General features: G+C 48.1%; 1 protein-coding gene across 1 annotated transcript in view; it reads right to left on the bottom strand.

Annotated features, from left to right (window-relative positions):
- Positions 1 to 17,321, bottom strand: part of TSPAN7 (tetraspanin 7) — a 160,058-nt gene that overhangs the window by 1,298 nt on the left and 141,439 nt on the right. The window contains exons 6-7 of the mRNA XM_075913241.1: positions 13,584 to 13,667; positions 2,650 to 2,722 (exon numbers count right to left, since the gene is read on the bottom strand). Coding sequence (XP_075769356.1) covers positions 2,654 to 2,722; positions 13,584 to 13,667 — 153 coding nt within the window. The 3' untranslated portion in view covers positions 2,650 to 2,653. The remainder of the gene's footprint in view (positions 1 to 2,649; positions 2,723 to 13,583; positions 13,668 to 17,321) is intronic.

The raw sequence follows: 17,321 nt of genomic DNA on the forward strand, positions 1-17,321 counted from the left end.
GCTACTGAAATACAACAGAAGATTAGGGTTAAAAGAGATCTCAGGGAGCCATCTAGTCAGTGGTTCCCAACTGCTGGTCTGTGGACCAGTGTCAGGATGCAAACTGTTGGCTGCTGGGTCATGGCGGCTACTGGAGCTGAAGCCAGCTGCTTGCAGTGGCTCTGGGGGCCAGGGCTCACCCCAGTCCCCTAAGCTGCCACACAGCAGCTGGCTTCAGCTCCAACAGCCATGGCGGCTGATTTTGCCCGGTGGCAGCGCTGGGGGTGAGGTGCCTCCCTCCTTTCTCCCCCTCCCACTCAGGTAAGATGAAGGTCTGGGTGGGGCACCACGCTACCCCCTCCCCCCGCCTCTATCCATGGTGGTGTGAGACGCATTTGAGGAGGGAGGGAACATGCACACCACCAATGGCTTCCTGCCCGCACAGCAGTAACAGCCACACTCCCTAGAGGGAGCAACCTCACCCTGCGGAGTGCAGAGGTGGGGTGGGGGCAAAGGGGTGTTGGGTGAGGGGGTCACGGGGCAAGAGGGTGTTGGCATGGACTTTAGGGGTCATGGGTTAAAGGGCATAGGGCAGAGGGTCAAAGGGTGTTAGGCACTGGGGAGCAAGGGGTGGATTGGGGTTAGGGGTTAAGGAGGGAGGCTGGGGCTGAGGGAGGGCCGGCATTAGAGGTGAAAGGGCAAGAAAGGGTGGGTTGCAGTGGGTCAGTGGTTATGGAGCCAGGTGTGACACAGCTCATGCTTCTGTCTCAGGAGGCAGCAGATCTGAGGGTGTCTGAGCAAGGTCTGGGAGCCTCAGAGCTTGTGGAACACGCAGCTGCAGGGACAGTGGGGCAGGATCAGGGTTTGGCACACAGGAGTTTATGGAGCCAGGGAGACTGGGAGTAGTGGGGCAGGATCTGGGGAATGAGGAGAGTGTCAGTGTAAGTCAGGGGTCACTGGGACACAGCGTACCAAGGCTGGTAGTGACAGCCGCTGCAGGACAGGCTCCAGGCAAGACAGGTGGTTGACAAAAGGAAGGTGGCAGAAGGGAGGGTTGGGAGGCAGAATACAGGCTTATGAGATAATGGGGTTAGTGGGAGATAGGGGATATCAAACGATGGGTTGTCAGTTTAATAATACAGAGACCCAGAATACCAGAGTTGGCTGGATGGGGTCAAAGGGTGGGTGGATAGGTAACATTTGTATTTGCATATTTACAGATTCATTATTTGCATAATGATATGCAAATAAAATGTTACCAGTCCACCAAAAGTTTGTGAATAGGTTTGCCATTCCACAGTATAAAAAAGGTTGGGAATCACTGCTCTAATCCAACACCCTGCTCAAAGCTGGACAAATCCCAACTAAATCCTCCCATCCAGGGCTGTGTCAAACCCGGCCTTGAAAACTTCTAAGGGTAGAGATTCCACCATCTCCATAGGCAACCTATTCCAGTGCTTTACCATCCTCCCAGTGAAGTAGTTTTTCCTAATATCCAAGCTAGATCTCCCCCACTGTAACTTGAGACCATTGCTCCTTGGTCTGCCATCTGCCACCACTGAGAATAGCCTGGCTTCATCCTCTCTGGAATCCCCTCCCCTCTTTCAGGAAGTTGAAGGCTGCTATCAAATCCCCCTCCCCCGGCACTCATCTCTTTTGTAGATTAAATAAGCCCAAATCTTTCAGCCTCTCTATATAAATCACGTGTCCAGCTCCCCAGTCATTTTTGTTTCTCTCCACTGGATTCTCACCAATTTGTCCACCTCCTTTCTGGGGGGAGGAGGCAACCCAAAACTGGACCCAATACCCCATATGTAGCCTCACCAATGCCAAATAGAGTGCAATAATCACTTCCCTAGATCTCCTTGCAGTGCTCTTGCTAATGCAGCTCAATATTCCATTAGCTTTCTCGATACCAAGGACACACTCATATCCAGCTTCTCATCCACTGTAATCCCCAGGTCCTTTACTGCAGAATTGCTGCTTAGCCAGTCAATCCCCAGCTTGTAGCAATGCTTAGGATTCTTCCATCCCAAGTGTAGGACTCAGCCTATGCCCTTGCTTAACTATGGGGTGTTAAATTTAGATTAATGAGCTAATTGAATAGTCGGTGCAATTTACATCGACTATTCAATTAGTTGATAAGGGCGCCTCTTCCTTTGAAGTGTAGCAACAGCCCCAGAGCTGTTGCTACACTTCAAAGGCAAAAGCACTGGCCCTGTGCTCCCCGTGGCATTTCAAAGAAGCAGCACCACATGGAGCCCAGAATCCCCTGCTGACCCTGGGCTCCACACAGCTCTGCCGCTTTGCAACACTGGGGGGAGTCCAGCGTCAGGCTCCACGCAGCGTTTCAAAGCAGCAGCACTGCGTGAAGCTCAGGGTCCAGCTCCGGGCTCCACCCGACGCTGCTGCTTTGAAGTACCCCCTCTTCTTTCCCCCCTTGCTGGCTCTTTCTTATAGAGGCAGCAAGAGGCGGGGGGAGTGACTAGTCGACTAGGGTAAGCATTTGCTTATCGGATAGTCAACTAGTCGTTCACATCCTTATGCTTAACTTCATCAGATTTCTTTTGTCCCAATCCTCCAATTTGCCTAGGCCATATGGGAATCTATCCCTACTCTCCACAAATACCTTGTGGACAACACACTATGTATAAACAGATAAATGCTCACCTTGTTACACCATCTCATACTGATTGGCAGTAATAAATCGGGACAAACAGCATGCCAGCAGCATTCCGATCAACTATTTGGGGGGGGGGGGAGGGGGGAGGGAAAATCACACAAAGAGTTGAGAGTCATTGTGAGACATAGTGACTTTGCCAAATGCAATCATTGGTAATAAAACACGCTATTACATTACAGTAAAGCCAATATTTTGCCACTGTGAATACACAGAATTACTACCGCATTGTAAGTGCAGCTCTTTAATCTGAAAAGTGGTATAAAAATGGCACCTCCTCCTTCGTATCTTCCTCCTGTTTGTAATCAGAGTCCCATCTGCTTACTTTGGCAGCAATGTATGTTTTCACTACTTTTTAACTCCTGTTTGCAGTCCCTAGCTAGCAAAGCAGAGGGAGAGTGAGCTGAATCCTATTCTGGCATGTGTATTGAGTTATTGACTAAATTCTAATGACTGGGTTTCAGTTTGTTATAAAATCACAGAACCAGAGAGTTAGAAGGCAGCAAAGGGTCATCTAGTCTAACCCCCTGCTAAAATGCAGGATTTGTTGCGTCTCAGCCACCCAAGACAGATAGCGATCCACCTTCCTTTTGAAAACCTTCAGGCTACATCTATACTGCAGGCTTCGTGTGCAAGAAGATTTTATCGGAAGAGATCTTCTGCAAAAACTTATTGTGCAAGAGCACATCCACATTGCAAAAGCACATCAAAAAAGTGATGGGCTTTTGCAAAAGAGAGCATCCAGATTGCATGGACAATCTTTCGAAAGTAAGCACTGATTGCTATGTACAGGTACCTGTGATTCCTAAAAGTCAGTAATCCAGCCAGTTATGCACCCACCTTGTAGTAGTCACTTCCCATTCTGTATGTGTGAAAGTGACTGTTCCTTCCTAAGTGAAGTACTTTGCATTTGTCCTTATTGAACTTCATCCTATTTACCTCAGACCATTTCTCCAGTTTGTCCAGATCATTTTGAGTTATGACCCTATCCTCCAAAGCCCTTGCAACCCCTCTCAGACTGGTATCATCTGCAAGCTTAGTAAGTGTACTCTCTATGGATATGTCTACACTTGCTCTCTAGTTCGAACTAGGGATGCAAATATAGCCGACCGAAATTGCTAATGAAGCAGGGATTTAAATATCCCGTGCTTCATTAGCACAATCTCTCCCGTGCGCTATTCTGCTCGCCAGCTGATTCGAACCAGGAAGCGCGCCCCGGGACGCGTTAGTTCAAATCAAACCCCTTGGTTCGAACTAATGTAACTCCTCATTTTTTGCGGAGTAACATTAGTTCAAACCAAGAGGTTTGATTTGAACTAATGCGTCCCGGAGCGTGCTTTCTGGTTCGAATCAGCTGGAGAGCAGAATAGTGCGTGGTCAAGATTATGCTAATGAAGCATGGGATATTTAAATCCCTGCTTCATTAGCAATTTCGGTCGGCTATATTTGCATCCCTAGTTCGAACTAGGGAGCAAGTGTAGACGTACCCTATGCCAATATCTAAATTGTTGAACAAAATATTGAACAGAACCAGTCCCAAAACAGACCCTTGTGGAGCCCCACTTGTTATACCTTTCCAGCATGTCCGTGAACCATTAATAACTACTCTCTGAGAACAGTTATCCAACCAGCTATACACCCACCTTGTAGTAGCCCCATCTAGGTTGTATTTCCCTAGTTTACTGATTAGGTGGTTATACAAGACTGCATTTAGTTTTTCTTCTTTTGGTGTAGTATATTTGTGGCATACATTTAGTACATTTTTCTTTCTTCATTTTCATGTTGTTGTCTATTGCTCAGTTTTCCAATTTATCAAGGTCCCTTTGATTTTTAGTTTTGTCCTCCAAAGTCTTTACAAACCCCACCTCTAGCTTTGTGCCATCAGCAGATTTATCAGTATACTCTCTATTCCTTCATCCATGTCATTAATAAAGATGCTATTGGACCTAGAATAGATCCCACTGACACCCCACAGATTGTTCACTACTAAAACAGCACTGAAAGAGATGGGAAATTGGCATAGGGATAATGAAAGGCAGAATTTGACCTGCAGTATCTTTATTATTGATAATTTCAGAATGATCAGGATAGAAAGTAGCTTAATGTCTATTTCCCACAGTGAGTGCATACAGCTGACATTTTAATTAAACATACATTCTTAAACACACATCTTTATTAAGTAAAAGTCAGAGTTAAACATGTGTTGAAGTACAGCCCATCTATAGTGCCCTAAACCACTATTTCATTTTTTTTTACACAAGTTATACAATTTCAAAAATAAATGTTAAGAATTTTGAAATGAAGAGCTGAAGATGTACTTGGTTCTCACTGGCATGTAGTTCTTCAGTCACTAACACTTGATTCAACTTAGAGCCTTTATTTTGTTCCTTAAAATTTGCAAAAACATATCCAACAGCAAGAGTAACGAATTAGAAAATTATTGGAAATAGATCCCCTGCATAGAGTATGGGTTTTAATAATCTCCTGGTAATTTATTCATTTGATCATCACAATTTATTAATACTTTTCTGTATGTACCAATCACATTAATAACTTTACTTTTCACAGCCATGGTTGTCAAACAACTCTGAACATATAAAGATTGTAACAATTCAAAACCATCTACAGAGACAAAGAGAGAGGGCTGCCTCTGTCGAAACATCAACCTTTTTCTTAGATTTTTTTTTAATCTCTTGATCCAAATAGTTACAGTTGCCCCACACTGGAATTGAAAGGGTTAAAATGGCCCTGGGCGAGAGCTAAGGCTGGGAGCCAATTGGGAGAGGATTTGTGGCAACCAATCAGAGCCCAGCAGAGCTGTATAAAAAGATGGCTGGCCAGGTTAAGCTCAAGCTGTGGGGGGAGAGGGATTTGCTGCCTGCTAACAGAAGGTACCTTGGACAAAGCAGTGCTGGGGAAAGGCAGGGTGAGTCAGAGTAGCTCAGGCTTGAATATATACCCTAAGCTGAGGCCCAGCAACCAGGACCAGGGAGGTACAAGAACTGCAGAGGAGCAGCCAGGGCAGGGAACGGCAGCAGGTCCAAAACCCCCTTGCCAGTGATGAAGTGGCCAATTCAGATTGTGGTTTGCCCCGATGGAAGGGGCTAGCTCAGGCCTGCACAACATGACCAGGGCCGGATTAAGGGGCAGGCTAGCTGGGCAGCTGCCTGGGGTGCCAACCTATGGGGGGGCACTAAAACACCCCAGCACCCAGAGTCACTCTGCCACTCGGTGCGTGCCTTCCATGCTGCCATGTGGACAGGACTCCCTGACCCCGGGTCTCCCCTGCCCGCCGTGCAGGGCAGAGGGGCTGGGAGTGCACTGGGGCGGGGCTCGCCACGCGCCTGCCTAGCCCGTCTTGCCTCCACTCGGCGTTGGATTGCTCCGGTCTGCCCGGACCCCGTGCCCAAGGTGCGCTCAGCCGAGCGCCAAGGCGCCGCTTCCAGGCACCTGCTGCTGCATGAGGCCCAGATTCTGGCGCCTGCAGGTGAGTCCGGGAGCGGGGAGGGGCCCGCCTTGCTCCGTGAAGGGTGGAGGGAGGGTTTGAAGGCTGGGCCAGTTAAAAAGAGAATGCTCCCGCGGGGGAGGAGCAGAAGCAGCGCCTCCCCCCCACCTCTGCTCCTCAGCACGGAGGGGGGCCCAGAGTGGGGAGAGAGGGGCACCCCCCCCCCCCAAACCTACTCTTAAGTGCCCTTCAAAGTAGGAATAAGAGCCTCCGGAAAAGGGCACTTTTTCCGGAGGATCGGGGCCAGTCTAGACGCTCTTTTCCGGCTTTTTTAAAAGCCGGAAAAAAGCGGCGGACATTTTTATTTAAATGCCGCGGGGGATATTTAAATCCCCCGCGGATTTCCCTACGACGACTCGTGAAATTTACATGCCCCTTCCGGAAAAGGGACCAGTGTAGACGTAGCCATTGAGTTAGAGACCACACAATTCTCTTTGCATGTTTCCACTGTCTGTGAAGGGTATCAGATGTAATGAATTTAAGAATGCAGACAAACCTTATTAGCAACAAAAGCCTTCCCTTCTTCCTTGAATCACATGGGCTGTGTCTACACTGGGCCACTTATTCCGGAAAAGCGGCTGATTTTCCAGAATAAGCTGCAAGCTGTCTACACTGGCCCTTGAATTTCCGGAAAAGCAACGACGCTGTACTGTACAAAATCAGCTGCTATTCCGGAAAAACTATTCTGCTCCCGCTCGGGCATAAGTCCTTATTCCGGAACACTGTTCCAGAAAAGGGCCAGTGTAGACAGCCCAGTAGTCTTTTCCAGAAAAGCGCGTCTACATTGGAAAAGCAGCCTGCCAATGTAGACGCTCCTTTTCCGGAAAAACTTAAAATGGAATTCTGGAAATTCATGCCAGTGTAGACACAGCCATGGAATTCACCCTACTAACCTCTAGCTGGTTATCCTTCCACTCTAGGCCATTATTCAGCTTAAAATCTTACCATGCAGGTTTGTTAGTTTACTAGATAATTAAGGCTTCCTGTAAAGTGATCATTGTAATAACTCATCTTTCCCACCAAACTGATTGTTTGGACCCTATACTACTCCAAACCTACCTATGTTACCTCCCACAGGAAGTATTTATAACCCCTGAGAATGAATGTATAGGTGTATGCTTAACAGCACTATCAGTCTCTAAATGTGGAAAACATTGGTACATCTCTGTAAAAAGGACAACTCAGCAACGTATCATTCACTTCATAGTGATGTCTGTTAATCTGGAGTGTACAATGTAGCAATATCAGCTTCCAGTCCAATCACACTATCCTTATTGTCCCAAGATTCTATATTACTGGCATGAGCACTGTTGGATTAGCAAAAAACAGCAGCACATCAATTTATGCACATGGCTATATGAGATTTCCACCAACACCATATTTTCCTATATAAGCAGGGTCTGGACGAATTCTTCCCTGACAGCTAGCTGGGAGGGGGAGAGACTTTAGGTGGGTTTATGTAAATGTAGTTTGCTCCTGTTCTACTTAGATATCCAGCAGACAGAGCTGTGTTGCTCAAAGTGATCAACTCTGGGGGTATGTCTAGACTACAATACTCTGCCGACTGAGGCATGTAAATTAGACATACCAACATAGTCAATGAAGTGGGGATTTAAATATCCCCCCCTTCATTAGAATAAAAATGGCCACCACATTGTGCCGGCTCAGCTGTTTGTCGGCACGAAGCAGCAGTCAAGATGTGGATCGGTCGACAAGGAAAGCCTTTGCCGACCAATCCCTTATGCCTCATGCAACGAGGTTTACAGGATTGGTCGGTAAAGGCTTTCCTTGCTGACCGATCCCCGTCTTGACTGCCGCTTCGTGCCGACAAACAACTGAGCCGGCACAGCGTGGCGGCCATTTTTATTCGAATGAAGTGGGGGATATTTAAATTCCCCGCTTCACTGACTATGTCGGTATGTCTAATTTATATGTTGCAGTCGGCAGAGGCATGTAGTCTAGACGTACCCTGGCTAGTGTTGGGTTACAAATCACTTTAGTACTGAATGCAGGAGTAGTGAAATGCTGTTATTAATGTTGTCATTACTGTATGAATAAAGGGGAGCAGAACTGTGCTTAACCTGTCCCAAATGAGGGAGCCACCCTCAGTGAAAGGACCTCATTAAGCAAGGGGCACAAATGCCAGAGCCCTGTGAAAGTAAGAGGGTTGGGGGCAGGTGTTCCAACTAGATGTGACCTCTCCCTCAGGGTCCCTGGTCTGGTTTAACCTGTTCCTTCTCTCCTCCCCTCCTCCCCCCATTCAAAGTGCTAAATAGGCTCCTTTAGGAGGCTTTTGTTATTTTAAATGCTCAGAGCTGAAATCAGTTGTGACAGGACTGTGTTTCTGCCCAGCCTGCTAAGAGCTAAAAATCACTAAGAGCTGAAATAACTTGAGATGGGGCAGTACTCTGCACCGACTGTAAACAGCTGCAAATTACTAAGAGACTTATGTGCAGAGGTGACAGCAGAGTGGCAGGGGGCACCAGCAATTGACTGACAGCTGGTGAATGAGTGGCTGTTGAGGTGACGAGCAGAATGAGTGGCTGGCAAGGCAGCGAGAAGCAGCAGCTGGCAGGGCAACCAGCCAAAGAAAGTGCTCAGATGGCAAAGCAAGCAAGGTGTCTTCTTCTGCGGGTGAGGGGGGAAACTCTCAGAGATGTGTCTCTGAACCTTGGGTCCCCACAAGGACAACCAGTGGGAGTGGGGTATGGTGAGGGAACAGAGAGGGATGCAGAAAAGGAACTCTTGGTTGTAGAACTCAAGAACGTGAGGCAGACGGGCCGGCCCCACGCACTCTGGGGTGGGTGTCCTAATCACAGCTCTGAGAGTATGAATCCTGCTTGCAGCATTTTCCCTAGGTAATGTAAGGTGACTTCTATTTTTATTAAATGTTTCCTTTCTACTCTCAAAGTCTGTGCTTGCAAATGGGAAAGTGCTGCCTCTCAGAGGTGCCCTGCCCAGCTGTGGTGTGTGAATTTTCTAGGTTACTGGGTGGTGGCTCGAGCTGATTCTGTGTTGCGTCAGTGGAAAAGTAACCTTAGATACTGAACCCAGTCCTGGCGGCTGTTGGCTCCACCTACAGAAACATTACACCTCTAACTTCAAGAGATGTCTGAATCATAGCCTATCAGCGCTCTAAGGAAATGCTGATCAGGACACTATGGTTCACAAACATGTGTCCACTTATTCAGCAGAAAGATGTTTGGGCAAGATCTGGCACTCAGCAGTGTTGCTAAAGGAGTGTCATATTGTCGGGATTCATTTTAAACTGGTCTTAAAGCCTGGGATCACCAAATAATAGAATGCAGTTTTAGCATCAGGTGACTAAAGCAGACTTAGCTTGGGTAGAAACCAGACTGAGTGCAGGTCATGGCTAACACCACCAACATGGTCTCGCTATGACCACCACTACTTGATCTCCTTAGGCGGCTATGAAAATCCAGGCCTGTATGCAGGAAGGGTATGAAGAGTGCAAAAGCAACCCCATGGTCCCCCAAGTAAACATACTCTAAGGTAGAAGCAGTGCGCTACCCGAGCCTCCCTCTCCCATGCTCTGACCCGCTGAGGAAGGCTTGGGCTGATTTCCCTGCTTACTTGGGAGATCATGGGGGGGTGCATCCACACCCCTGTGGTCCACATTTACAAAAAAAAGCACCCCCCCCCCCCGGAAATTCCTGCGTAAAGACCTGAAATCCCACCTAATTTAAAATCTTAGTGGGATTTGGCCATTCAAATCACCTATTTGGCTTAGGAAACGCCACTCTACCTCAGCAACTCACCTTAATAGCACCAAAGCAATTAAGAACATCTCTTTTTAGGCCTGTGTGAAAGGAGGGAGTTTGTAGCTCAAGCACTTACTCAGAAGCCTGCCTTTCTTTGGGCCCATAGCAGAATTGTTATTAACCTCTGGTGTTATCTGACTGTGTGTTAGATCTCATCTCCCAGCCACTATGGGGTGAGATCAGCATGGCTGTTTGTAAAATTCTATTGAGAGCCCATCACCTGCAGCAGCTTTACTACCACAAGGGCCGCTAAAAGCTTCCATTGCTCCCTGGTGCGAGTTTTATTTTAATTCAGTCTCGCTGCTTGGGAGCTGTATGTGTGTTTCTATCGGGGTCATAGAAGCTTTGACAACAAACTGAACAAAATTTTCCAAATGGGCTCTGGGTCATGGCTGTCCCTCCCATTGCTTTTTAATGCCTGTGATATTTCTGGTTTTATTTCCTTTTCCTCAGCTGACACGCTAGTTCCTTCTGTACTTTATTATCTTTTTCACTGTTATAACACTAAATAACTCTGATCGTGTGTTCGGATCTATTTATTTTCACTGAACTAATTCCTCCCCGGATCCTAATCAGCTCCTCGCTGATCTTTTAATGGCTAATTTTGCGTGCACATTCAATTTTACTATTTTTTCTTGGTGTCATGAGATGGAAGTTATTTTCCCCCTCAGCGGGATGTTAGCTGTGTCCAAAGTAAGCAAGAGTTGCTATTTGAGAAATCATTAAATTGCACATATTCATCAAATGCTTTTACAAGGTCTTAGACTACCACTGTGAGATCCTGCAGTTGTCAGCATGACGCTGGCAAACCAGGTTCCATGCTTATGGCAAGGTGCCTAGGTCTCAGCTGAACACTGACAAATGCATAGCTGGAATTGCTCTTCCTCACCTATATGTTATTAGTGCTAAAATAGTTATTAGAAGTATAAGAATGTGTTTAGATTTTATGAAATGCTTATAAATGTCAGGTTGCATTATCTCACTTACACCAGCTGCGTCCCATATTATCAGGTAATATTTAAGTGTATGCTCTGTAACTGTAGATCACCAGACAGGGGAGGAGTATTAGCCAGTGTAAAATACTAGAGTCCAAGAGGAGGTGTTGCACATAATATTGATGATCCTTGCTAAGTGGAATGCATTATTTTGGATCACCAGAGGACAAAAGACTTTGAGTGCTCTCTGCCCCCAGTGAAGAGGGGTTCCTTCAGTTAGATGAACAGGCAGTTCAGAGAATGGCAATGGAATAAAAACCCTTAAGACGAAACAGCATTGCTATGCTGCTTGGACTAAAGGGCAAAGTTTCTGGGCATAAGCAAAAGATCACTGGGATTTAGCTTGAGTTAGCACCAAGCCCTGGTCTACACTAGGACCTTATTTCAAACTAATCCTCCCCCACGCCAGATCAAATTTATAAGAGGAAAGTCCACACTACCAAGCCTGTAATTTTGAAATAATGGGCCACAATTCAAACTCTGTACCCCGCTTTTCAACAGGAGTAATGCTAATTCCAAAACAGTTATTTCAAAATAATGGTAGTATGGACGCTCCAGTGCTGTTAATTCAAAATAAATCGGCCTCCAGAGGCCTTGCAGCTGCATCACCGCTCTGGCCACACTTGGCATCTCCACTGCTCTCCCCACTCCTGAAGAGCTGTAAAGTCCTGGGAGCAGGAGAAGGGATTGTCCCACATGGCCAGCTTTTCCAACCCTGTGTGAGGAAGCACCACTGAGAGACATGAGTGACCCCAATGTCCCCTCGAATCCTCCGACAGCTGCCAGCACTTCTGTTACTCCCATGGCTTCTACTGCCCAGGGACACAGAAGAGCTCCAGCCTGGAGATTGTGGACCTCATCAAGGCGTAGGGTACAGTGTCCAACCTCCAGGATCACTGCACCCAGTACAATGCCAACATCTACAGCAGGATCACCATCATCCTGGCTGAGAAAGGGCTCACCAGGCCCCTCAACCAGAGTCACATGAAAATCAAAGAGCTGCGCTAGACCTACCATAAGGCCAGGGAGCAGAGCAGACGCTCTGGGGTGGTACCGCAGACCTACTGCTACTACAAACAGCTTGATGCCATACTGGGAGGGGGGCCAGTCACCTCCCCGGCCATCATAGCGTCCAGCCAGGACACACCCAGCATCAGCCTGTAGGAGGGTGGGGTGGTGGTGGAGAATGACGACGACGACAACAAGGAGGCGGCCAGCCTGGTAAGCATGTCGGTAAGGCAGTGCTTACTGGTTAATTGGTGAAACCTTTACATTCCTAGTTCTAATATTCAAGGGTCTTGTGTGGCTGTATGAAGGATGAGCCAATGATGCGAGATGGTTCAGGTACAACTGACCATTACCAAAGAGTACAGGGCCAAAGTATCAGGTTTCCTCACAATCAAGACAACTCAGACAAGAAAATGCTAGTGTGGTTCTTTACACACTGGGATGTTACAGCTGAAAGTAGAAATTGACAGTCTGGTATTTTCTTTGATGCAGTCTTGTTTATTTACAAGGAATGTACAAAATCCCTATGTCTAGACTATATCTAGTCAACCTCAGACTCAAAAGCTCTCTAAGCTTTTTCCAGGGTCACGCGGTACTTACAGGCTACTGATTGGCTTTCTTGTCTCTCTCCCCCTCTACTTTTTGTTCTGTTCCATGTGATCTCTACACACAAATGCCCTATCTAACACAACACATAGTCAAAAACTCCTGAGCAGTTTCACATACATCTTTTGTCTTAGAGGGGAACTTATGCTCAGTTGTGTTAATTGAAGGGTAAATTTGCACCTATCAATCTCAATGGGGTTTTAACTCAGCCCAAGGTTTCATCCAGCTCACAACAAGATAGAACTGTAACTACGCATCTTTAACTGATGTCAAGATCCGGGCAGTTTGAAAGTCAGCGAGCCATAACCAGCTTCCTAGTGTTCCCTGAACCCTCTGCATGCCAAAACATATCATGAAACAGCGTGACTTTTAGACTGTGGTTTTGGCATGTTTCCCTTTACAGCTGTGCTGCTGTTTGTAGCTAGGGAAACTGAACTCCTAGGTTGATTTAAGGGGCCTCTCCTGACAAAAATCAAAGGGGTTTTTCTTTTAGAAAAGTTAACAGTATGAACAGAGTTTTAATAATTAGTCCTCTCCTATCCTGAGCTTTTCTTTCTTACGTGAAGCTGAAATAAGCAAGTAGTGCATGTCACCAAATAAAAACAAAACACAACCGTTTTTGATGAGCTAGGCTAAATGTATGTTCTTATTTTAAACATCTTTGGATTTTATAACAAGCTCTTTTAAAAAAAAAAAAGAAAGCTTGAAGAGTGAAAAGCCTATCCCACATATGGATCAGCTATTTGGCTTTTGAGTTGTTTATGCTCCATTTAAAACAAAGCTTTATTGGGTTAACCTCTGTTTGACCCAACAGAGGGACAAGTTATTTTCCTTGAGCTAGCCAGTAGTTGAATCATAACTGCATATTCCCAAGGAGAAACTTCATTTACCTTGAAAAAAGAAAATCAATGAACAGATGACCAAAGGACTAATGAGCATTCTGAGCTCTGTCCCTTATAGTCCTTCCCTGAAGCCAGGAGAAGAGAGAGAAAAACCACCTAGTTCATGCAGTATAATGGTATACCTACCTGTGAGAATGCAATTCCAAAAGCCACTCCAGCTATGATTCCCATATTTGTCTCCATGAAACTGGTCACCAGATCATAACAGCCCTGAAAGACACAAACAATCAATCAGTCTTTGTACACATGGCCCCTCTCCCTCACTTCACTTGGCTGCAGTTAGAAATACCGTATTTTCCTGCGTATAGGGCGACTGGGCATATAAGAAGACCCCCTAATTTTTTAATTAAAAGATAGGGTTTCATCTTATACCCCAGCGCCCCTCCGCCTCCTTTGCTCCCGGTGTCCCTGGTCTGCTGGAGATGGTCCCCAGCAGACCAGAGGCACCGGGAGCAAAGCCGCAGCAGCTTTGCAAAGCCTCGGGGGAAGCCGGCGGCGGGGCATCCCAGGCGCGCCTGGGATGTATACCCGGGGTACAAGACGACCCCCGATTTTTGGGGGATGTTTTTTAACATCAAAAGTCGTCTTGTACGCCGGAATATATGGTAGGATATTTTTATTGTGTCCTCCTACAACATTTTAACTTATTTTAGGTAATAACCAGGGCTCGACAAGTACTGTAATCTATTCGCCCGGGGCGAGTAGATTACAAGCCGGCACAGCCGCGCAGCGCGGTCAGCGCATGTACAGGCAGTCCCCGACTTACGCGGATCCGACTTATGTCGCAGCTTTTACGCAGCTTTTCTCGCCCCGGAGGACACGGACTGCGGGACCTCGCGGTCCCGCCGCCCGTGTACTCCGGGGCAAGAAAAGCTGCTCCGCGTCTCCCTGGTCTGCAGACCAGGAAGACGCGGAGCAAAGCCGCAGAGGGGCTCGGGCAGCAGGGCAGCCCAGGCGCGCCTGGGCTGTCCCGCCGCCGGCTTCCCCCACGGCTTTGCAAAACCGCGGAGGGGCTGGGGCTCCAGAGCAGCCCAGGTGCGCCTTAGCTGTCCCGCCGCCGGCTTCCCCCGTGGCTTTGCAAAGCTGGGGAACCCGGCGGCGGGACAGCCCAGGTGCGCCTGGGCTGTCCCGCTGCAGGCGTGCTCCAAGGCTTTGCTCCCCATCTCCCTGCAGACCAGGGAGACGGGGAGCAAAGCCACGGAGCACGCCCGCAGGGGGACAGCTCAAGTGCGCCCGGGCTGTCCTGCTGCGGGCATGCTCCGAGGCTTTGCTCCCCGTCTCCCTGGTCTGACCAGCAGACCAGGGAGATGGGGAGCAAAGCCTCGGAGCACTCCAGCAGTGGGACAGCGCGGCGCGCCTGGACTGTCCCGTTGCCCGCGTGCTCTGCGGCTTTGCTCAGTGTCTCCCAGGTCAGCAGACCAGGGAGACGGAGCAAAGCCGTGGAGGACTTGGGCGTCCCCAACCCCGTCTCCCTGGTCTGCTGTGGGGGGGGGGGTGCAGCTAGTGCCCCCCCCCCCCCAAGCAGACCAGGCTTTTCTTGCCTACCCCTGGGGTAGAGCAGCTGGGGGCTGCCGGGTTGGTCCCGGGTTGGTCAGTTTCAGCAGCGGCTGAATCAGGATGCCTGAGGCAGAGCAGCTGGGGTGCTTCTGGGTTGCTTCAGTAGTGCCAAGGAGCCACGCTACTGGAGCAACCCAGCAGCACCCCAGCTGCTCTGCCCCAGGCGTCCCCAAGTCAGCCGCTGCTGAAACTGACCAGCGGCTGACTACAGGAAGCCCGAGGCAGAGTTGCTCTGCCCCAGGCTTCCTGGAATCAGCCGCTGATCAGTTTCAGCAGCAGCTGACTTGGGGATGCCTGGGTTTCTTAAGTTGAATCTGTATGTAAGTCAGAACTGGCGTCCAGATTCAGCCGCTGTTGAAACTGATCAGTTTCAGCAGCGGCTGACGCCAGTTCCGACTTACATACAGATTCAACTTAAGAACAAACCTACAGTCCCTATCTTGTACGTAACCCGGGGACTGCCTGTACAGCGCGGTCTGTGCATGCACAGCGTGCCGAACCGCGCAGCTGACGAGCCCTGGTAATAACAATTCGCGTTAAATGATGAGCGTACCCAATAATCGTGGAGACAGAAACAGTATATTTTAGAAACACTTTGCTAGAATGGGAAAGGAGCCCAAAGTGATGCTATAATAAGTAAGACCCTGCTACATTATTAAGGAATTTTTTTTTTAAAGTAAGGCCTCAATAGAGTCAATCTGACAACAAAGCAGAATTGGACAAGATATAGGCAGTAAAAATTAATCATGCTAGCAGTGACAATTTGGGAAGATATCTATACAATTTATGAACTGCATGTGAGATTATGAACTTTTGGGGCACATCCGCACTGCCAAAAAGCCCCATACCATGGCCGCAGTTGGCTGGTGTCTGCTGACTTGCACTCAAAGCTCAGGCTGCAAGGCTAAAAATGGTAGTATAGACATTTGAGCTCCAGCTAGAGGCTTGGCGGAGCAAGGGTGAGGTCAGGAGAAAAGGGGGCCTTGGAGCGGAGCATGGGTGGAGCAACCACAGGAAACCTAAAAGTCAGCACCTGCGCAGCATGAGTCTATTCATCATCCAGATGTGAGTGCATACACAGGCTCCAATCCTGCAACCTCTTAGGTATGATCTTAGAGGATATCAGGGCCTTATACTGCACACTGGTGGTCAGAAGAAGATAATGCCCTTTGTTAAATGTAAGCCATTCATGACCTAAACTACATGATTTTTTGAACCTCTTGAAACATTAAGTACTTTTTAAATTCTCGGAGTAATGAAATGGTAGATAAAGTTACTGTTAGGACCAGAACATCTATAAATCACTTAGGAGATGTTTCAACATACATATTAAATCCTAATTACATCTTGCAACATTATGCTATATGTTATTTCAAGCTTACTCATTTAACTTATCAAGCAACTATGGTTGTATGGTCTTGCATATTATGAGGAGGCGGCTAGATGTTTCAACCAATTTGTTCATTCTGCCAAAACATAGCTTAATATTTTCCCAGCCTTTCTTAAAGTTTCTCAAACCAATTTTGTTCAATAGCCTGCATAAGATGTAAAGTCTAACAGTTAAGGTAACTTGAGAGAATTTAAAAGATCATATTAGTAAGATAACTTCACTCACTCATTTCATTTGCAGAATGTTTTCCCAGGACACCTTAATTTACTGTTGATAACAATTTAAGTGTTCAGTCCTTACTGTGCATACTCAGAACTGATGCACCCTCAAGAGTGGTGCAGATATTACAGCAAAACTCCAATTGTCCGGCATCCAGTGGCCCGGCACTCCCGATAGTCCGACACCAACTAGAACCCAGAAGTGCTCCAGCCAGCCGGACAATTGGAGCTGCTCCGAGCCACTTCCCCAAGTCCACCGCTGCTGAAACTGACGAGCAGCGGATTTGGGGAAGCTGCAGAGCAGAGCAGCTGGGGTGCTGCTGGGCACCGAGCAGGGGGGTGAGGGGCGGCGCTGCGGGACCAACCAAGCAGCATCCCAGCCGCTCTGCCCGCGGCTTATCCAAGTCCGCCGCTCGTCAGTTTCAGCAGCGGCGGACTTGGGGAAGCAATGGGGCAGAGCAGCTGGGGTGCTGCCGGGTTGGTCCCGCAGCGCCAACCCTCACCTGAGCGGCACTGTGGGACCAACCCAGCAGCAACCCAGCTGCTCTACCCCGCTGCTTCCCCAAGTTGCCGCTGCCGCTTGCAGCCCCAGGTGGCCTCCCTGCAAAACAGCAGAGGGTTTGCCCCATGCCGCTCCGTTCCCTGCCGGACCCTTCCTCCCCCCCCCAGACCTGTAACAGCTCCCCTGCAGAAGTACCT

The sequence above is a fragment of the Pelodiscus sinensis genome, chromosome 1, assembly GCF_049634645.1.
Source record: "Pelodiscus sinensis isolate JC-2024 chromosome 1, ASM4963464v1, whole genome shotgun sequence".
Lineage (NCBI taxonomy): Eukaryota > Metazoa > Chordata > Testudines > Trionychidae > Pelodiscus > Pelodiscus sinensis.